The sequence below is a fragment of the Salvelinus sp. IW2-2015 genome, linkage group LG10, assembly GCF_002910315.2.
Source record: "Salvelinus sp. IW2-2015 linkage group LG10, ASM291031v2, whole genome shotgun sequence".
Lineage (NCBI taxonomy): Eukaryota > Metazoa > Chordata > Actinopteri > Salmoniformes > Salmonidae > Salvelinus > Salvelinus sp. IW2-2015.
In genome coordinates, this window is record NC_036850.1 from 6,814,193 (window position 1) to 6,837,185 (window position 22,993).

The 22,993-nt window shown below is 44.7% G+C and overlaps 1 protein-coding gene across 2 annotated transcripts in view; it reads right to left on the reverse strand.

Annotated features, from left to right (window-relative positions):
* The window catches only part of LOC111969219 (diacylglycerol kinase zeta-like), a 133,249-nt gene that overhangs the window by 89,151 nt on the left and 21,105 nt on the right, over positions 1-22,993 (reverse strand). Inside the window, exon 1 of one of the 2 annotated variants that reach the window (XM_070445360.1) lies at positions 18,949-20,035. The exons of the other annotated variant lie outside the window; for it this stretch is intronic. Within the exon in view, the coding sequence (XP_070301461.1) occupies positions 18,949-19,163 (215 nt within the window). The 5' untranslated portion in view covers positions 19,164-20,035. Of the gene's footprint in view, positions 1-18,948; positions 20,036-22,993 lie in introns of those variants that run through there. 2 annotated transcript variants of the gene reach the window in all.

Below are 22,993 nucleotides of genomic sequence, written 5' to 3' on the forward strand. Positions count from 1 at the left end.
AGCTAATTTATGGAACACGTTTCATCAGATTGTAACTTTCCTACAGTAGCCAGGTGACAGCGAACATATCCTTGTAAATTAATTTCTGTTGCAGATATAATAGATAGATGCCTTCATCACTACCCAGGCTATCGAAATGTGATTTATGCTGACTGTCCAAGTTTTCATTGGGGTAGATCAAATATGCTATTATTACATGTATTATTAGCCTGCATTTATATGTTTTAATTGGTAGAATAATGATTCATTTACAAAATGATGCAGAGGATTTAGTTTGCAAGCCAGGGCCAAATTGCATTCCTYGAGCGAGCAAGAGAATGTAATAATGAAGGCAAATTTGATCAAATGGAAAAGTATTCTTATAGCCTATTTTTGCATCAAATACCCTACCTCCTTGAAAGTTGTGTATTGATTATGTATAGCATACTTGATGAATGATGATCACTGTAATCAAAAGCTGCAGTGTTGCTCATTGGATTACCCCAGATCATGGAATAGGCTATGCAAAACTTTATAAAGACAAAAAGGAGGACACATGGAATTATTTGGATGGTTGACATGACAAAGGTAGGCTGATGTTCTTATCTAAAATGACTCGCGTTTGGTAAAAACCAAGTGCGCAATATATTCCAAAATTCTAACAAAATACACCAGCAACATAATTTAGGACATAAAAGGTTGTTAGCACAGTGTTTCTGATCAGATCGACAATTGTCTTCTAATGGATTTGTTTGGCTACGTTGGCGTCTTTAAAAACAGCCTTTTCTGCTTGGTCTCAAGAGCATTGAAAGAGAGATATGAAATAGCCTACTACCGAGGACTGATGATGCTTCTGACTATATAGGAAAAAGGCGTGTTGTGTGATATGCTAGAGTATGATGTAGGCCATTTTGAAAACTGTCAGTGTGTTGTGTTTATGAGGAGCCCCCTCGTGCCTGTTTTAGCATGAGATGGCTGCTGTTTCCTCCTTGCTTGGCAGACATCTCAGAAAATGTGAAATTGTGACCCRAATGTATCACATCAAAATGTATATGCCATATTTCACAATCGATTGGACTTCACAAATGTAGTATTTTTGCGTTGACAGAACGTTGATATTTGTCGTAGACTTGCGTTATTCCACAAAGTTCTATCTAGCGCTGCAGTGAGTGGGAGGCTGTATAACCCTGTGATGTAGTCTACCTCATGAGTGAGAGAGGTGCACACTTTGCCAGATAGTACAACGAGGGGTTTAGGAACATAGACAAATTGTCAAAATTTGACGCTATTCCTTTTTAAGACAGGTACAGTATCAGTGATGAGGGGGGAATATTTGAGAATAAAACATTAATTCCCCCCCGAACAACTTTGAAATATTGTGTTTTGTGACTGCATAATGAAAAGATACCGACTCAGGCCCTTTCAAGGAAATGCAACACGCACGCACTAACACACCTTGTGACAATGACATGACATGCTCATTAAAACTCCCACAATGAGAYGTCCTGCAGTTCTCAGGTCAGTGTGCTCCTTGAGCCCCCTGCCTACTGCTAAAGATGCTCAGATACTGGATCAGCAGATGCATCCCTTCCTCCTCCCATCCACCTCTCACCCACCTCCAGTCATCCACAGTTGCCTGAGGATTGAGCCACGGATCAATACTGTGAAAGGGATCGTAAAACCACAGCAGGACTCCTATACAGTTACAGTAATGTTAGCACTAGAACAGAAGACTCATCTTTTGCCAGTATCACTGCGATCACCAACTCTAGCCATCCGATTTGAAAAATTCTGCGTAATAGCATACAGAAGACTATATTTTTAGGAAAGAACACTTATGCTGCTAATGTATTGTCACAGAGCCCCATTCGGGTAATAAATTGAGCCTTCAACTAAGTGTAAAAACAAGACACTAAGTACATTTCCAGTCCATCCTTGATCTTTCATGCTGGTTTAGGTTTTAAAGCTCGGGCCATTTATAAGCTATTTTTAAACCTCTTAACTGTTACACAACACAACACATATCCCTTATCTTGAAGATTTACAACAGGACAGGCGGCCAAACGGGTGAGACAATACAAAGATGTACCATGCTGCTTTACGAGACAGGAAACAGCTATCTGAATGACACTGTTACTAGCTCTTTTAGCTTCGTTTCAAAAGCAGAAGGTAGGGCTTTTCAAAATATATGTATTTTTCCATTTCAGTTTCCACAACTGATGACATTTTGAGTTGAAAATATAGATACTTTCAAATGTTATTCAGATAACAGAAGCATAACAAAAACGGTCTCCTTTCAGAGCCTGGAATACATTTAGAACCTAATACTAGCCCATTATCAAATATGTATTATTTGACACGTGTTCCCTAAAAATAAGTTATGACACCGTGTTTTACATTGATATGAAGCTCAAAGAGAACACCAAACACAAATTAAGAATATGACCCACAGTAAAAACACTTTAGTATTGCTTAATAACACTTTTACTTTTTATCTTATTAATACTGAACAGCCTCAACAAACCTGACACAGACTACTTTGTATCCAGTCTGAACTGTAGTAAGTGACTACTCTTTCTGTGTCTCACCTCGCCATGGTGCCAACCAAGGTGCTGATGCACCCTGTATGTAGTGGTTACTTTACACTGGCATTACCAGGATTAGACCTGATCCAGGGGGGATGGTGGTGTCATCATCAGGTGTTAGATGGAGAGGCAGGAGGGTTCKGAGCATTAATATCCTGTGAATCCCTGGGAGAAGTCACCTTAGAGTGCAGCCAGATAGATTGGGCCATGGGCAGGGAGGGAGGGAGGATTGGTGTGAATGGCTGTACCCCTGGGATGTTTTTAGCAGAACAGTTGGCTTTGAGGTTTCACTGAGAGGGCACAAATAATTAGGACAGAAATTAATGAGGCCAAGGCTGCTTGTGTTAGCCTGGTTAGACTTGACTGAACGCTACTCTCACCATTGCACATGGTTGAGGGCAGCATTCAGTCTGGTTTAGCCAGGCTATGAATCTGTTTGCAGCTAAATCAGCATACCAGGAATGAATACTAGCTCATTTACTGTACAGCAATCTGAAGCTGAGCTCTCCAGTAATGGCAAGGCTACAAATGAATAGCAGATGAGTCAAGCCAGCACTTAGTGACAACTTAATGACATCCACTGCAGACAGTGTCAAGCTAATGCCCTGGTAGTCACTGTTGTGGAGACTGTTAAAATGACAGCCTATCAGTCACTAGGCTTATTTCTGCCTTCCTTTGAATTTAATAAAAAAGAACACATTATTCTGCAAGTGTAAACATTCTCACTATATATCWTAACTGTATTTCCTGGCAGAAAGGGCCTAAAAGTGTTCATCCTCGAAATATTTGAGAGCTTGCAGATTTAACCCTCAAGGCATTGTCTTAACGTCAACAAGGGACTTATTTTAAATCTCAATGTACTTCTCATTGACATACACTACCAGTCAAAAGTTTTAGAACACCTCCTCATTCAAGGGTTTTCTTGATTTTTGCTATTYTTTGGTTACTACATGATTCCATATGTGCTATTTCATTGTTTTGATGTTTTCCCTATTATTCTACAATGTAGAAAATAGTAAAAATAAAGAAAAACCCTTGAATGAGTAGGTGTTCTAAAGCTTTTGACCGGTAGTGTACAAGTGAAAGACAGGCAGAGTTAACAGCAAAATGAGATGCTCGCAGGTGTATAGTCCCTTGACCTACATAAAATCACTTACAAATCCCTCAAGGGTATTCCTTCCTGGTTTCTTTTTCCCTGATAGGTTGACCCTAAACAAATTTTCAGAACAGTTTAATGCAGGTTGGATAAGATCAAATCAATTGGTGAAGAAGTTCTTGAAAACCATGTAACATGTTCTACTCCTTATATCAGCCTCTGACTCATCAGTATATTGGGTCCAGGCCGTTACATTGCAGACCCAAGGAAACACAGCACTGAGAACTAATCCAATAACATACGACCTGTCCGGATAGCGAAACGTCAAGCCAGCATCAAGCTACTGTTACACAAAACTAAGACTGATTTACACATGGCTGGAATGCTGTTTCAGCCAAATCAGCACACAGGATCCAAACTACCTGTTTAATTAAACAATTGAAGACCCACAGAGTGTAGAGATATTGAATCTAATATAAATAAAATTTTAAAAAAGTATGAACATTTAGGAACTCACTACTGTAAAGTCGCTCTTGATAAGAGTGTCTGCTAAATGACTAAAATGTAAAATATGTATCTTATAAGCCCCAATGCAGCCGTTTTAAGTACCCTACTGTGATTACTTTCAATTAAAATTGTCAAAAAGAAACCAAATTATCGTCTTAGCAAAGAGCAATTTCTCGAGGACTGTCTGAGAGTGGTCTGGGTAGGAAGGCCAAAACAAAAAACTAGCTGTTATTGGCAGAGAGGTTTGGAATAATTATTTTTATTAAATYTTTACATTTTACACTTACATTTTAGACATTTAGCAGACGCCCCTATCCAGAGCGACTTACAGGAGCAATTAGGGCCTTGCTCAAGAGCACCATGGACACATTTTTCCCTTCGTCGGTTCTGGGATTCAAACCAGTGAYTTTTCAGCTACTGGCCCAACGCTCTTAACGGCTAAGCTACCTCCCGTGGTCTATTAACAAATTTTAATCGCCAGGTGCTCAAATTATCGCCAAAACTCAAATAAACCAAAATAGGCTGAAATTTAAGGCGGCCTTTTCAAACAGCTTTTACACTCAAAGGCATTATCATACATTTTCACAGTATTATTCCAACCTCATTGTGTGGRAATGTATATAAAACACAGGAAAATACAGTTTGACTGCACTGGGCCTGAGCTCAGCAGAACCTCACAAATCCTGTCCATCAGGTCTGAATCCWGTCAGATGAATGATTGACCAGGGTAGGCAGTTCAAAGGTCTTTGTTTCAAGGTGTGGTGCCAGTTGTAGTACTACAATGAGGTGGCTGAGGACTTTCCGATCCTAATATAAGACGGTGGTTAAATGTTAGTGGTGGGTTGGCACAGGGCATAATACACTACACATAGGTTTCATTTCAAACTAATACATTCCCAGAAGAGGTCTCTTGGCTTCTGACCAATATTAGGATAGTGGGAAATGGTAGACACTGGCCTTCCAACAAGCATGGCACTAAGCGTATTCTTGTCTTTCTTTCTAAAGCGCAGGTCATATATGTGTGATTGCTTATAGTGTTTCAGTTCAATGTCTGTATTTCTCTGTCTGCTACAGTTTGATGGCTTATGATGTACCTCAACTGTATGAGAGTGGCTCTAGTTTCCATTTAGCCTACTTTATCCCTACTGTACGTCCCGGTACACAGTCAATACAGCAGTTTTAACACTTTTACACTTCGAAGGATGCTAGGGGTGCTACAGCAGAGATTAGCACACAGGATCCAAACTACCCGTTTTATGAAACAATTGAAGACCCACAGAATGTAGAGATATTGTATCTAATATAAATAAATAAGTATGACATTTTATGCACTCACTACTGTAAAGTCTCTCTGGATAAGAGCGTCTGCTAAATGACTAAAAAGTCAAATGTATCTTGTAGGCCCAATGAGGCCGTTTTTTTCTCTCGATATCAAATAATTTCTGGGTAACAATTAAGTACCCTACTGTGATTACTTTCAATTAAAATTGTCAAAAAGAAGCACAAATATTGTCTTAGCAAAAGGTTTCACGAGGACTGTCAGAGTGGTCTGCGTTGGGAGGCCAAAAAAAAAAAAAATTGCTGTTATTGGCAGAGAGGTTTGGAACTCTTTTTTAAAAATTACATTTTAGTCATTTAGCAGACGCCCCTATCCATTTAGCCTACTTTATCCCTACTGGACATCCCGGTACACAATCAATACAGCAGTTTTGCAGGCATTAACGGTTATTCACTAGCACTACGGAAGTTGCTAGGGGAGCTATAGCAGAGATTTGCAAGACTTTCCGGAGTCAATAATAATTGCCAAGAAGGCTTTATATATCTGTCAAATAATGGAAATATGAAGCTAGTGCTGAACTTAAGATACTGGTTATTTGGGCTTTTCCCAAAGTTGCAAAACTATCACTAAACTATCTTCTAAACAGGGCCTGTTGTTTTGAAACGTATGGAAGAAGGCAGATGGAGACACAGCTTGGCTAAGGTAAGATGAGCTTGAGTAGAGAGAGAGGAAATAAGGAGGAGGGCTGCGGTTATGTAGAGAGACGTCCGTGCCCCCCGTTCCTCAGAGAGAGCAGATGCAGGATGCAGGTCTGGCAGATGGGCTGAGACCCTTCGCATATGTTAGGAGGACACCGCTCCAAGCGTTCCCGGTCTCATCTTTGCCGGCTAAAAAAAAAATCATCTTCTGCTCCTCTTTCCCTTTCTAGTTGCATCTCGGGACACAGTGATGCTCTCCCGTCACCACCCCCTGTCAAGCAGGGCAAATGTGACCTAATTTTCTTGAATAGGGTTTCTACTGGTTGCTGGTGGTGGTTGTTGTGCAGAATTGTACTAGGCCCAAATGCACAATGAGGATTGGTCTGGAAAGTATTTTGGTTCAAGACAGTCAGGTGTTGTACAAGTACATCACAAGTGTTTTGGGACCTTTGGCCAATACAGAGATACTCAGATCATCCTAATCTTGCTTTTAAAATGTTGAGACTCCTCGTTGACCTCAAAGCCCTCAAACTCACGGGTCTTCTGGGCGGGGTTTCATCACTGGCCTGAGAGGTTGGCCTCCTGTGATCCCAATCAGATCACTCCATTTAAAACAGCAGCTTATTAAACAAGAGCTCACACTGTATATAGGCCACCATATGTTGTACTGTTGGGCACCATCAAGGGCCATGGGTCTGGAACAATCCCAGAAATAAACGGTTTACGGTTTGACTTTTAAAATGGTTTTATAACATTGCTTCAAATGCATTTTGTATGGGGCTGTAAATGCGTCACAGTGTGATATTTGAAGGTTAAAAAAAAAAGTTTTGCAAAAAACAATAGCACTAGGCACCAGCCTGACAGCCTTGTGCCAATATCAACAGAGCAAAGGGGTCGACCGCAGGCAGACCATCAAGACAAATCAGCCTCAACATCAATGGTGGCTCAGACGCTCAGCCTCCMGACATGCGATAGCCCAACAATGGCTCTTTCCTGGAGAGTGATGAATGCACTATTTTGACCCATATARACATATTTAAACAATGATTATTGATTCAATAATACAGTGCATTCGGAAAGTATTCATACCCCTTCCCCTTTTCCACATTTTGTTACGTTARTCTTATTTTAAAATTGATTAAATAAAACATTTTCCTCATCAATCCACATGCAATAGCCCATAAAGATGAAGCGAAAACAGGTTTATAGAATATTAGCAACAAAAAAAAMAACCTGAAATACCTTATTTAGATAAGCATTYAGACCCTTTGCTCCGAGACTCGAAATTGATCTCAGATGTATCCTGTTTCCATTTATCACCCTTGAGATGTTTCTACAACTTGATAGGAGTCCACCTGTCGTAAATTCAATTGGTTTCACATGATTTGGAAAGGCACACACCTGTCTACATAAGGTCCCACAGTTGCCAATGCATGTCAGAGCAAAAACCAAGCCATGAGGTCRAAGGCATTGTCCATAGAGCTCAGAGACAGGATTGTATCAAGGCACTAACACATTTCTGCAGCATTGAAGGTCCCCAAGAACACAGTGGCCTCCATCAATCTTAAATGGAAGAAGTTTGGAACCATCAAGACTCTCCCTAGAGCTGGCCGCACGGCCAAACTGAACAATTGGGGGAGAAGGGCCTTAGTCAGGGAGGTGACCAAGAACCTGATGGTCACTCTGACAGACCTCCAGAGTGCCTCTGTGGAGATGGGAGAACCTTGCAGAAGGACAACCATCTCTGTAGCACTCCACCAATCAGGCCTTTATGGTATTGTGGCTGGACGGAAGCCACTCCTCAGTAAAAGGCACATGACAGGTGCCTTTTGGCYACCTCCAAGCGGGCTAAAGGACTCTCAGACCATCAGAAACAAGATTCTCTGGTCTGATGAAACCAAGATTGAATTCTTTGGCCTGAATGCCAAGCATCACATCTGGAGGAAACCTGGCACCATCCCTATGGTGAAGCATGGCGGTGGCAGCATCATGCTGTGGGGATGTTTTTCAGCGGTAGCGACAGGGAGACTAGTCGGGATCGAGGGAAAGATGAACGGAGCAAAGCACAGAGAGATCCTGAACGAAAAGCTGCTCCAGAGTGCTGAGGACCTCAGACTGGGGCTAAGGTTCACCTTCCAACAGGACAATGACCCTAAGCACACAGCCAAGACAATGCAGGAGTGGCTTCGGGACAAGTCTCCGAATGTCCTTGAATAGCCCAGCCAGAGCCCGGACTTGAACCCGATCAAACATCTCTGGAGAGTCCTGAAAATGGCTGTGCAGCGTTGCTCCCCATCCAACCTGACAAAGCTTGAGAGGATCTGCAGAGAAAAATGGGAGAAACTCCCCAAATACAAGTGTGCTAAGCTTGTAGCTTCATACCCAAGAAGACTCGGCTGTATTCGCTGCCAAAGATGCTTCAGCTAAGGGTCTGAATACTTATGTAAATGTTAAATTTCCTTTTTTATATATATATATATATATATATATATATATATACACATTTGCAAAAATGTCAAAAAACCTGTCATTATGAGGTATTGTGTGATGCACAATTTTTATTTAAAAAATATATATATTTTAGAATAAGGCTGCAACGTAACAAAATGAAGAAAGAGTCAAGTGGTTTGAATATTTTCTGAATGCACTGTCCATATATGGTTATTCCTGGTGTTCCATCTGACAAGGAAAACCCCTGAAGCAGAATAATATAGACCTCCATTGTGTTGTGGTGTTGATCCCCTGTGAGCAGGCTCTGGCTCTGATCCAGCGTCTCTTCGGTTACCAGGGAAATAGTTGATGCACAGATGGATCCTGTTTCTCTCCGTTTACAGATAGATTGAGTCAACACACCGTGCGATTGATTTTCTCTACGAGGTGTCAGGCAATCAGTGGCATTCTCGGTTAGTTGATTACAGCCAAAGGCTAAGGGAAAGTATAAGACAGATCTTTGCTTATCCAATGTGGATGGTGGATGAATGAAAATTGAGTAACAATTTCCACATGACAAGTGTTTTATAATTAAAAAATCTCATCAGGCCATCATAGCTAACCATTCTCATAGCTAATAGTGATGGGGGAAATCGACAGTTACATATCGCAATATTTTTGGACAATATTACGCACTGGACAAAAATATAAAACGCAACACGCAAAAATTTCACTGAGTTACAGTTCATATAAAAGGAAATCAGTCAATTGAAATGAATTCATTTAATCTAGGGATTTCACATGACTGGGAATACAGTTATGCATCTGTTGGTCAATATACCTTAAAAAGGTAGGGGCGACATCTCCGTCGCATAGAGTTGATCAGGCTGTTGATTGCGGTCTGTGGAATGTTGTCCCACTTCTCTTCAATGGCTGTGTAAAGTTGCTGGATATAGGTGGGAACAGGAACATGCTGTTGTACACATCGATCAAGATCATCCCAAACATGATCAATGGGTGACATGTCTGGTGAGTATTTCTGGCCATGGAATAACTGTGACATGTACAGATCCTTGTGACATGGGGCCGTGCATTATCATGCTGAAACATGAGGTGATGGCGGCGGATGAATGGCACGACAACGAGCCTCAGGATCTCGTCATGTTGTCTCTGTGCATTCAAATTGCCATTGATAAAATGCAATTGTGTTTGTTGTCTGTAGCTTATGCCTGCCCATACCATAACCCCATCACCACTATGGGGCACTCTGTTCACAATGTTGACATCAGCAAACCGCTCGCCCACACTACGCCATACATGCGGTCTGCCAGCCACCTGGTACAGTTGAAACTGGGAATAATCCATGAAGAGCACACTTCACCAACGTGCCAGTGGCCATCGAAGGTGTGCCTTAGCCCACTAAAGTCGGTTACGAYGCAGAACTGCAGTCAGGTTAAGATCCTGGTAAGGACGACGAGCACGCAGACGAGCTTCCCTGAGATGGTTTCTGACAGTTTGTGCAGCCATTCTTCGGTTGTGGAAACTCAGTTTCATCAGCTGTCCGAGTGGCTTGTCTCAGACAATCCCGCAGGCAGAGAAGCCGGKTGTGGACGTCCTGGGCTGGCATGGTTACACATGGTCTTCGGTTGTGAGGCCGGTTGGATGTGCTGCCAAATTCTCTAAAATGATGTTGGAGGGGGCTTGTGGTAGAGAAATTAACATWAAATTCTCAGGCAACAGCTCTGGTGGACATTCAGTTAGCATGCCAAATGCACGCTCCCTCAAAACGTTTGAGAAATGGCGCTGACAGAGATGTTCGCCTCGCTTCGCGTTCTTTGGAAACTATGCATTATTTTGTTTTTTTATGTATTATTTCTTACACTGTTACCTCAGGAAATCTTAAGTCTTATTACATACAGCCGGGAAGAACTATTGGATATAAGTGCAACGTCAACTTACCAACATTACAACCAGGAATACAACTTTCCCGAAGCGGATCCTCTGTTCGGACCACCATCCAGGACAATGGATCTGATCCCAGTATCCGACCAAAAACAACGGCGCTGTRGACGGGGCAGACGGAGCGGCCTTCTGGTCAGACTCCGTAGACGTGCACATCGCTCACCGCTCCTGASTATACTACTCACCAATGTCCAGTCTCTTGACAACAAGGTAGACAAAATTTGAGCAAGGGTTGCCTTCCAGAGACATCAGAGATTGTAACATTCTCTGTTTCACGGAAACATAGCTCTCTCAGGATATGTTGTCGGAATCGGTTCAGCCACCGGGCTTCTCCACGGCGACAGAGATAAACACCTCTCTGGAAAGAGGAAGGGCGGGGGTGTGTGTTTTATGATTCACGACTCATGGTGCAATCATAACAACATACAGGAACTCAAGTCCTTCTGCTCACCCGAACTAGAATTCCTTACAATCAAAATGCCGGCCATTTTACCTACCAAGAGAATTCTCGTCAGTTATAGTCACAGCTGWGTACATTCCCCCTCAAGCGAACACCAAGACGGCCCTCAGGGAACTTCACTGGACTCTATCTAAACTGGAAACCATATATCCGGAGGCTGCATTTTTTGTAGCTGGGGATTTTAACAAAGCAAATTTGAGAACAAGGCTACCTAAATTCTATCAGCATATTGATTGCACGACTCGCAGGGCTAATACTCTCGATCCCTGCTACTCTGACATCTGCGATGCATACAAAGCCCTCCCCCGTCCTCCCTTCGGTAAATCCGACCACGATGCCATCTTGCTCATTCTGTCTTATAGGCAGAAACTCAAACAGGATGTACCAATGACGAGAACCATTCAACGCTAGTCTCACCAATCGGAAGCCATGCTTCAAGATTTTTTTGAACACGCGGACCGGAATATGTTCCGGTCAGGCTCAGAAAACAACATTGACCTATATGCTGACTCGGTGTGTGCGTTCATTAACAAGTGCATTGGAGATGTTGTACCCACTGTGACYATTAAAACCTACCCTAACCAGAAACCGTGGATGGATGGTGGCATTCACGCAAAACTGAAAGCGCGAWCCACCGCATTTAACCATCGAAAGAGGTCTAGAAATATGGCTGAATTTAAACAGTGTAGTTATTCCCTCCACAAGACAATCAAACAAGCGAAATGCAGATTCAGGGACAAGATGGAGTCGCAATTCAACGGCTCATACACGAGACGTATGTGGCAGGGTCTACAGGAAATCACGGACTACAAAAACAGCCACGTCACAGACACCGACGTCACGCTTCCAGACAAACTAAAACATCTTCTTTGCCCGCTTTTAGGATAATACAGTGCCACCGTCGCGGCTCGCTAACAAAGACTGCCCTCCCCCCTCCTTCTCTGTGGCTGACGTGAGTCAAACATTTAAACTTGTTAGCCTTCGCAAGGCTCCTGGCCCAGACGACATCCATAGCCGAGTCCTCAGAGCATGTGCAGACCAGCTGGCTGGTTTATTTACAGACATATTCAATCGCTCCCTATCCCAGTCTGTTGTCCCCACATGCTTCAAGATGGCTACCATTGTTCCTGTACCCAAGATGGCAAAGATAACTGAACTAAATGACTACCACCCCATAGCACTTACTTCTGTCATTATGAAGTGCTTTGAGCGGCTAAAGTATCATATCACCGCCACCTTACCGGCCACTCTAGACCCACTTCAGTTTGCATACCGCCCCAACAGGTCCACATGTGACACAATCGCCATCACACTGCCCTATCCCATCTGGACAAAAAGAATACCTATGTAAGAATGCTGTTCATTGACTACAGCTCAGCACCATAGTACCCTCCAAGCTCATCACCAAGCTGGAGGCCCTGGGTCTCAACCCCACCCTGTGCAACTGGGTCCTGGACTTTCTTACGGGCCCCAGCTGGTGAAGGTAGGAAGCAAAATCTCCACTTCACTGACCCTCAACACAGGGGCCCCACAAGGATGTGTGCTCAGCCCTCTCCTGTACTCCCTGTTCACCCATGACTGCGTGGCCATGCACGCCTCCAACTCAATCATCAAGTTTGCAGACGACACAACAGTAGTGGGCCTGATCACCAACAACAACGAGACAGCCTACAGGGAGGTGGTGAGGGCACTGTGTCAGGAAGTGTGGTGTCAGGAAAACAACCTCACACTCAACATCAACAAAACAAAAAGGAGATGATTGTGGACTTCAGGAAACAGCAGAGGGAGCACCCCCTATCCACATCGAAGGGACAGCAGTGGAGAAGGTGTAAAGTTTTAAGTTCCTGGGCGTACACATCACAGACAACCTGAAATGGTCCACCCACACAGACAGGGTTGTGAACACTGCCTCTTCAGTGCCTCTTCAACCTCAGGAGGCTGAAGAAATTTGGCTTGTCACCCAAAACCCTGACAAACTTTCACAGATGCACATTCGAGAGCATCCTGTCAGGCTGTATCACTGCCTGGTACGGCAAATGCACCGCCCTCAACCGCAAGGCTGCTCACAGGATGGTGAGGTCTGCCCAACGCATCACAGGGGGCAAACTACCTGCCCTCCATGACACCTACAGCACCCAATGTCACAGGAAGGCCAAAAAGATCAAGGACAATAACCACCCAGGCCACTGCCTGTTCACACCACTATCATCCAGAAGGCGAGGTCAATACAGGTGCATCAAAGCTGGGACCAAGAGACTGAAAAACAGCTTCTAACTCAAGGCCGTCAGACTGCTAAACAGCAATCACTGAGAGGCTGCTGCCTACATTGAGACCCAATCACTGGCCACTTTAATAAATGGATCACTAGTCACTTTAAACAATGGCACTTTAAAAAAAAATCCACTTTAATAATGTTTACATATCTTGCATTACTCATATCACATGTATATACTGTATTTTATACCATCCACTGCACCTTGCCTATGCCGCTCGGCCATCGCTCATCCATATACTTATATGTAMATTTTCTCATTCACCCCTTTAGATTTGTGTGTATTAGATAGTTGTTGGGGAATTGTTAGATTACGTGTTAGATAATACTGCACTGTCGGAACTAGAAGCACAAGCATTTCTCTACCCTCGCATAATCTGCTAACCATGTGTATGTGACCAATAACATTTGATTTGATCTTGAGACATCTGTGGTATTGTGGTGTGTAACAAAACTGCACATTTTAGTGGCCTTTTATTATCCACAAGGTGCACCTATGTAATGATCATGCTGTTTAATCAGCTTCTTGATATGCCACAATTGTCAAGTGGATGGATTACTTTAGCAAAGGAGAAATGCTCACTAAAAAGGGAAGTAAACAAATGTGTGTACAAAATGAGAAATAAGCTTTTCTGGGATCTTTTATTTCAGATCGTGAAACATGGGACCAACACTTTGCATGTTGCGTTTATATTTTTGTTCAGTGTATATCGATATCTGACTCCAAGTACCTATTTTTTTGCTTTGCTTTGCTACTGTAGTTAGCGTTAGCCGGCTGTACCAGCTTCAAAACTCCGGTACTTTTAATCCTGTAGCTTGTTCTCCATCTTCTTTTTAAACAGTGAGCCAACATGTTTTCAGCACTTTTACTTCCATGACTGATCAAAATTTCTCATGTTCTCTCATCTCTCTGCAGCAGATATTTAGTGAGCAATATGTTTGTAACTTTAAATTACAGTATCGAATCACAATACATACAGAATCGTGGGAATCACAATACATAGCATATCGGCACCTAAGTATCGTGAGAATATCGACAGACAAATTCACTACGAGCATTGTCCTCACACAGCATGTGTCTCGAGACGATATCTGACAACCGGGTCAGTGGTTAGAACTACATTCAGTCTGCAGTTGAAGCAGGAAGACCGTGTAAACCTGATAAGCCCTTACGATCTGACAGCAATCAATTATTCAGATTTCAAATGGCCTGTTTAACATATTCCTCATGCTTGACACATTAAACTGCTGCTAAGCTCTCCAGAGACCATTCTGCAAACACACGGGCTACCCCTGAAGTCCATCAAAGCCCATCTCCACACTGCACAATATCATGGGCAGTATTAATGAGCCACATTAAGTGTGTTCCTTGTCAGTAGATTTTTAAGATGCACGTTTAGAATGTCCAGACAACATGTAACTCACTTAAGCAAGTAAGACACGTGAATGTTCCCCCAATAGAGTTAACGTGTCTCTATTCGTGGACCTGATTAGGTCATTATTTGATCTATTGTGAATCCCATGAAAGCATTTCACAGGACCGTTTGCCACTATGATTGCTAGGCTTTTCTGGTTATTTCCCACCAGGCTTAGACTAAGTACGTCAGCTCTGTAAGAAGACTGAACTGGAGATCATGTGGGCCATCGTTATCGTCTTAGAAATGCTTCTCGATTCCTCCTTTGTCCTTCATTCACCATCTCCACATCCTTATGACTTGGAAATCCATGTCGACACAATGTCAGTGCCGCTTAATAAAGGAAAGAAGTGTTCTCACTCGCCTGCTTCCACAAACCGTACGGCTACTGTCCTATAAACACATCATCAGCGGCTCCTTATCAGAGGCTGAAGCAGAACTAAAATAGCCTCCTTATAACATTTTCTTCTATTCTTAATGTCTTAGTCTCTTCTCCGCCGCTCTCCTTTCCATGATCATTCCTTCTGAGAGTTGGGGCCTCTCTCTAGTAAAGCGGGCAAACCATGCGTCGGGAATTGTAAAGGGTGAAAGGTTGTAAAAGGTTCTGACTTGTGACCTGTAGTAGAGCCCTAACCCAGGTTCTGACACATAACCTGTGAATAATATAAATAAATAAATAACGCTTGGATTGCGTCCTACCTGACAGGTCGCTCCTACCAGGTGGCGTGGCGAGAATCTGTCTCCCGCACCACGTGCTCTCACCACTGGTGTCCCCCAGGGCTCTGTTCTAGGCCTCTCCTATTCTCGCTATACACCAAGTCACTTGGCTCTGTCATATCCTCACATGGTCTCTCCTATCATTGCTATGCAGACGACACACAATTAATCTTCTCCTTTCCCCCTCTGATAACCAGGTGGTGAATCGCATCTCTGCATGTCTGGCAGACATATCAGTGTGGATGACGGATCACCACCTCAAGCTGAACTCGGCAAGACGGAGCTGCTCTTCTCCCGGGGAAGGACTGCCCGTTCCATGATCTCGCCATCACGGTTGACAACTCCATTGTGTCCTCCTCCCAGAGTGCTAAGAACCTTGGCGTGATCCTGGACAACACCCTGTCGTTCTCAACTAACATCAAGGCGGTGACCCGTTCCTGTAGGTTCATGCTCTACAACATTCGCAGAGTACGACCCTGCCTCACGCAGGAAGCGGCGCAGGTCCTAATCCAGGCACTTGTCATCTCCGTCTGGATTACTGCAACTCGCTGTTGGCTGGGCTCCCTGCCTGTGCCATTAAACCCCTACAACTCATCCAGAACGCCGCAGCCCGTCTGGTGTTCAATTTCCCAAGTTCTCTCTCACGTCACCCCGCTCCTCCGCTCTCTCCACTGGCTTCCAGTTGAAGCTCGCATCCGCTACAAGACCATGGTGCTTGCCTACGGAGCTGTGAGGGGAACGGCACCTCCGTACTTCAGGCTCTGATCAGGCCCAACCAAACAAGGGCACGCGTTCATCAACCTCTGGCCTGCTCGCCTCCCTACCTCTGAGGAAGTAAAGTCCCGCTCAGCCCAGTCAAAACTGTTCGCTGCTCTGGCACCCCAATGGTGGAACAAACTCCTCACGACGCCAGGTCAGCGGAGTCAATCACCACCTTCCGGAGACACCTGAAACGCCACCTCTTTAAGGAATACCTAGGATAGGATAAAGTAATCCTTCTAACCCCCCCCCCTTAAAAGAGTAAGATGCACTATTGTAAAGTGGTTGTTCCACTGGATATCATAAGGTGAATGCACCAATTTGTAAGTCGCTCTGGATAAGAGCGTCTGCTAAATGACTTAAATGGTAAATGTAAATGTAAATGTTAATAACCCAAACCTATTTCTGTCCACAGAAATGGTCCCAAATTAATGAATTACCTCCGTTAAGTTCAATTACAGTAGACACACGAGCTACTGATGTCACACTTCCTGTTGCTTCAGAAAGGACAAATAAATAATCCTGCTTCTGACACCATAGCGCCTTGTTATAAATCAAAAATGGGCCTTAGTGTCTGTCGACTTCACGGTGAGACTTCTCATTGAGAGGAGAGGGAGAACGGGGGGTGAATGGCTAAGAGGTCCCCTCCAGCTCTAGCTCGTTAAAATTCCACTAAGTTAAAGAGGCGAGAGACCACCAACGGCTGCTCTCTGTTTTGCGCCATCACCGCCGACAGGCAGCATGTGTTTACTCAGGGCCACAGAGATAAACACACTTAAACATAACAGGGGAAAAGAAAAGAAAACAAACACAGCCAGAGAGAGAGAGAGAGGGAGAAACACAGAAAGATGACTAAAACGGAATTCCGACTTACTGTCTGTTGCGCTCGGCATTGGTATCTCGCAAAGGTAGAGCACGAGAAAATGTTTAACAGCACTCTGATCATGATGACGGTCATTAGTGGTCAGAACGTTGCTTTTGCATGCTGCTGCAAGCAAAGATGTACTCTGATACGATTGAATATGTCCATATTTGGTTATATCAACCTACTAAACTGGGCTCTTTCATTGAGTCTTGCATTTCTTTAACATTTCGATGACCTGAATGAACTAGAATAGTACCTAACAGCTCATTAGCTAATGCACCATAACATCAGGAGTACTGTAAGTGCTCACAGCAGCGGGGAGGCATGTCACGCGTCTCGTTTTAATGACGTCATTGCCAGGCACGTCTCGTGTCAGTGCCGACTTCACTTCCGACGCGGATCTTAAACACAGCGAGGACAGCACGGCTGGCGTGACCGGTATCTCAGCCCTCAAACCCTATCTCTGCACAAAGGCTCATCTTAGATCAGCATCCACCAACAACACGTCGTCAAAGACGCCTCTGTTCATTTGCAAACGGCGATACAGTACCGTGCTATTCATTCTCGTTGTTTCCTCATTATTTAACTTGCGTCAAAGAAAATATCGTGTGTGGTCAGCATGAGCGCTAAGATGAACTCAGCGGTGATTCAGTTAGCGAGGACGGTGCTGTGGTAAGTGCCATTGTGACTGATTGATCTGAATCACATCTCCCTCTGTAATCACCAGCCAACAGTCTGTGGAACAACACGCATCTAAACTCCATCACACGGGTCTCAGCGCCCTGGCTCAGACTAGCCCAAACTTCATCTCTGGAAATCTTTCATCTTTTCATCTTGTGGTTGTGCTTTGAAGGTTCTCAGGGAAGGCAGGAGGGGGGAAAAGAGCAGCTAATTAGGTTTAAAAATAACCTCTCGGTGAGAGAGAGACGTGTAACATTCCCGTTCTGCTCGGAGGGTGCAAAAGGCCTCGAAGTATCACTGGCCCTAGCCACCTGTGGGTTACAAGCAGAGAAGTAAAAGAACAGCGGACAGCATACCAGAGATAGATGTGCATGACAGAGTAGTAGTAAGATGCTAGTATGACAATAGGATGAATGTTGTCACTGAATCTGGAGCAAGGTCACCGCGACTGGCAGGTGACATTTTGGGATATGACGTTGGCGTTGTCTCTCGATGTGTGTTATGACCATGGGGACACATTGTGACACCACCGTGTGACCGTGATTGTGTTATGAGGAGAATGAGTCGCACACCCTCTCAGAGAGCAGAGGAGATGATCAGAGTTTCCTAATCAAGCTCGACTCTTCCACTGGCAATGGAAACAATCACTCACTCTTACTAAATCAATCCTCGACTGTTTTTACTGCTAATCTCTGCATTCGTTGCCTCCTACATGTTCTCACTCCTTCGAAGCTAGTTTGGGCAAAGTGCATCCCATGCTGTAGCCTACCCAGGTAGTGTTTCGCCGACTAGTAATACTGTACCGTGAGTGCTTCATTTATGCCATGGTGTTGCGGTGCAACACTCAGCGACAGGGTATGCAATGGTTGGAAACGACAAAACTAGTCTCGATTAGTGTGTGGACTGTACATCAAGGTCAGACCAAAAGCAGACCAAGCTGTACTGTATAGACATAGAGGCACAGATCAATCCCCCATACAGTAATCACAACACACACACGTGAGTGAGGAACGCAAACACCAGTACTACAGCTGCCTGCGAGGGACAACTGCATGGATACTAACCCGCTCACACGTACAGCACAGTCATTATTGGCATGTACTGGAGACTCACACCTGTTGCTGCTACTACTACTAGTAAGTGAGCATCCAGGAATCAAATCAAGCACAGAACATGTACAGCCACCACAGCATTGTGATCAATGCACTTCAGTGGCTTAGTGAGAGGTTGGTCTGTGCCTTACCTCCTGCCGAACAGTTTGAGGCCAGTGAAGGGTTTGCTTTGCCTTCGGCCCGTGTCCGGGTGCTCCCCGTCAGGTAAGAGGGCGGAGGGCAGGTCTGAGTTGGAAGAGGAGGCGGAGGTGGTGGCGACGGCACCCTCTCCTTCCCTTAGGGAGCCCGGATTTGAGTCGGACCCGGCCAGCCCAGGCCCTGCCCCCTGGTCACACTGTTGCTCCATGGCAGTCTCTCCGTCAGCCACTAACGCAGGTCCACTCCAGAGTAGGGGCTTAATAGTGCTCCAGGAGTCACAAAGTCCTCATGGCTGTAGCCACAGCAAAAAATGACAACAATTCTCACWAGTAAATACCCACGTAAAATAGAGTAAACAGTCTAGCGGAGCTCTACAGGGCTTACCTCAGTCCCTCCCACCCTGCATAGACCAAACAAGATAACAGAGAAGAGAAAAGTCAGAGAGATGCTTAGGCTCCCAGATCCTGATTAGCCTCCATGTGGAGTAAGCTTCCCATTCCACCGGAGGGAGAGGTCATTGTTTGAGCTATGTCCTGTAATCCTCGTTGTCTCTCCCTTTCTCTTTTCCTCAAGTTCCACCAGCACACTTCCTCAGGAAGTTAAGACCTGCTGCAGAGTTCAATCCCTGATTCTTTGATCCATTGGCTTCAAGCAGAGGTTGTTTCTTAGGAGCTTGTAGTTGATTGTTCTTTCCTTCATTCCTTTTTTCCTCCCCTCTCCTCCTTCTCTCACTTCACTTCCCCCCCCCCGCCTCCTCTGAGAACCTCGGTCTCCCGTTTCTCTGATCCTCCRCTGTCCGTACTGCTCTCCCTGCTGCTCACGCTCAATTATGCACACACACAGCTCAGTCGGCTCCCTCTCTCAGGACTGCAACAGTCCAGGAAGTGTCAAATCCAGAAGAGGCACTCATAGGACCCCAAGCATAGGTGCCTACTCAGCTGCCTGACTGTTTTTCCTGTCTTTCAGTGTGTAGCTTGTACTCTCCACTCGCTATATGTTTAGTAGCTGTCTCTTAGAAAGCTCTCTCTCTCTCTCCCCCGCTCTCTTACTCCTCTACACACATTTTCTCTCCTCCTCCTCTCTCTCTCGCTCTCTCTCTGAACAGATCGGCCTGAGGTGGGAAGCAGATGCATGGCCATCCACTGTTGGTTCATTAGAAATACAYGAGAGATGGGGAGAAGGAGGGGGAGGAGAAGGAGAGCCCAGGACACTCCTCCATAAGCCCTGTGTGGTGTGGGAGTACGGCAAACTCCCTGTGCCTGCTTGCCTGTCAGTGTGGAAGGGTGAGTATTGTGCTAGACACTTCCCACTGACGCAGCCAGCCTGCTTGTTCTCGCTCAGTCGCCAAGTTGCTTCGGCTCGCTCACAAAAACCCAGCCTATACACAGTGTTTTTCCCCCTGTGTGTAGGGGTAGAAAAGAAAAGCCACATACAATTAGTGGAGTCAGGAGCACAGTGACATCAGGATGTGGCTCTGAGGGACAGTCCCATAGAACTGTCCCCAGATACACAGACAGGGGTGGAGAGAATCTAGACGGATGGGGTGTGTGTGCATGCGTGTGTGTTGTCTAATGTTCTATTTGTTGATCCAGTCAATTGTGCACATTTCTGTGTGTGGATAAGAATTTCCAGCGTTGGCACCAAGCTCTGCAGCATGTTCAGTTGCCAGCCTACTCAAACCCACGCCATCCATTTGGTATGGCTTAAAACGCACGCTGTAGAGTGCAATGCGGCAACACTGCTGTGCTCAGCTGTTCCTCATCCAGCCCTGAGTCAGCTGATAACGGTTATAGCACAAACTTGACTGTCTGATCAGAACATTTCAACTGTGGCATCTATGAAGTAACAACCTCAGCTCGGAGTCCTCTCTCTCTCTCTCCATCGCCTTCTCTTTACCCCCACCTCCCATTTATTTTTGTACCTCTCTTTATCCCACTCTCTATCTATGGTCAAAAGTAACACTCTCACACACAAATAGTGATTATCTGCCTCTTACAGTCGCAGCAATTTGAGATAATCAGAGGAAAGTGTCCACCCACCATCATGCAGGGATATGAGTCAACAAATGACCATGCGAAGGAGACCCCGGACTGACGCCATCAGAGGATCCCCACAAACAGGCTTCTCTGTGTCTGCTGGGCAGAAAATAGGACCTCCCCAGCCCTGTTAATTGGTTTATTTGTCCTCAATGGGAATATATTTCAAATAAACCATGTAAAAATAGGGTTTTCAACAGACTCAGCATCTCTAGAATGTGTTCGTTCAGCTTCATTCTCGGGGATCAAAGCCAGACCGAATGCCACATATCTCTCTCTCACACACACACACACACACACACACACACACACACACACACACACACACACACACACACACACACACACACACACACACACACACACACACACACCTTCCTCTCCCTGCTCCCCTCTCTAATCAAGCGAATCAATCCCCAGGTTTTAGAGCGCCCTCTGCTTCAATAATGCATCACGCCACGAGGAGGAAGAGAGACGGGAGCGCCACACAGACGGGGCTGGATATGGGGCTCCAGTTAGTCCACCAGACGACATATTAGTCACAAAACAACAGTGAGGAAATATACAAGATTCCTACAAGAACCTCAAGCAACTACCACRTTACTAAGCCAGACATAGGCTACCAAGCAAGACAACKGTTGATGTTACTACTACACATATATTACTACGTGTGCAATTGAGAGTTTTGTGTCAATGTGAGTCGCACCATCGAGGGCTAGAGAAGAGGAACCTCACTGATTAGTGATTAGCAGCAGGTCCAGGCTTAGGAGGCTCTGATCGTCCCCTCCCAACTCTGCACCCCCCTCAACACTGGCCACACCAGGCACAGGCTCAGCCTAATGGACCACACCAGGCACAGTCTCAGCCTAATGGACCACAWTGCAGTTAACTGTATCAATTAGGAAGCGATAGGTCCAGGATATGGGGAGCTGGAAAAGGTCTCTCTTTTAATTCAGTGAATAATGATGACTCTGGACTGCCTTGCTATCTGGGGCCACGTCACGCCCCAATTACATTATGGGGGTGGGCTGTTTCTGTGGAGAGTCCTTTCATCCCCTGCGGTTCAAACAGCAAGTGTCTTCTGTCCGTGTTGCAGTGTCTTTATAACAAACATTATCATAGGTCAATATCTYAGCAATATTTTATAGTTGGTCAATATTTCATGATAAAGTGCCTTCGGAAAGTATTCAGACCCCTTCACTTTTTCCACGTTGTATAGTTAGTCTTATTCTAAAATTGATTAAATTAATATTTTTCCTTCATCAATCTACACACAATACCCCATAATAACAAAGCGAAAACATTTTTTATTTTTGCAAATGTTTGTTTATTTACATAAGTATTCAGACACTTTGCTATGAGATTCGAAATTGAGCTCAGGTGCATCCTGTTTCCATTGATCATCCTTGGGATGTTTCTACAACTTGATTGGAGTCCAACTGTGGTAAATTCAATTGATTGGACCTGATTTGGAAAGGCACACACCTGTCTATATAAGGTCCCACAGTTGACAGTGCATGYCAGAGCAAAAACCAAGCCATTAGGTTGAAGGAATTGTCCGTAGAGTTCCGAGACAGGATTGTGTCGAGGCACAGATCTGGGGAAGGGTACCAAATGATTTCTGCAGCATTGAAGGTCCCCAAGAACAGTTGCCTCCGTCATTCTTAAATGGAATTAGTTTGGAACCACCAAGACTCTTCCTAGACCAAGAACCCGATGGTCACTCTGGAGGTCTGTCAGAGTTCCTCTGTGGAGATGGGAGAATCATCTAGAAGGACAACCATCTCTGCAGCACTCCACCGACAAGGCCTTTATGGTAGAGCGGCCAGACGGAAGCCACTCCTCAGTGAAAGGCATGACAGCCCGCTTGGAGTTTGCCAAAAGGCACCTAAAGACTCTCAGACCATGAGAAACTAGATTCTCTGGTCTGATGAAACCAAGATTAAACTCTTTGGCCTGAATGCCAAGCGTCACATGTGGAGGAAACCTGGCACTATCCCAA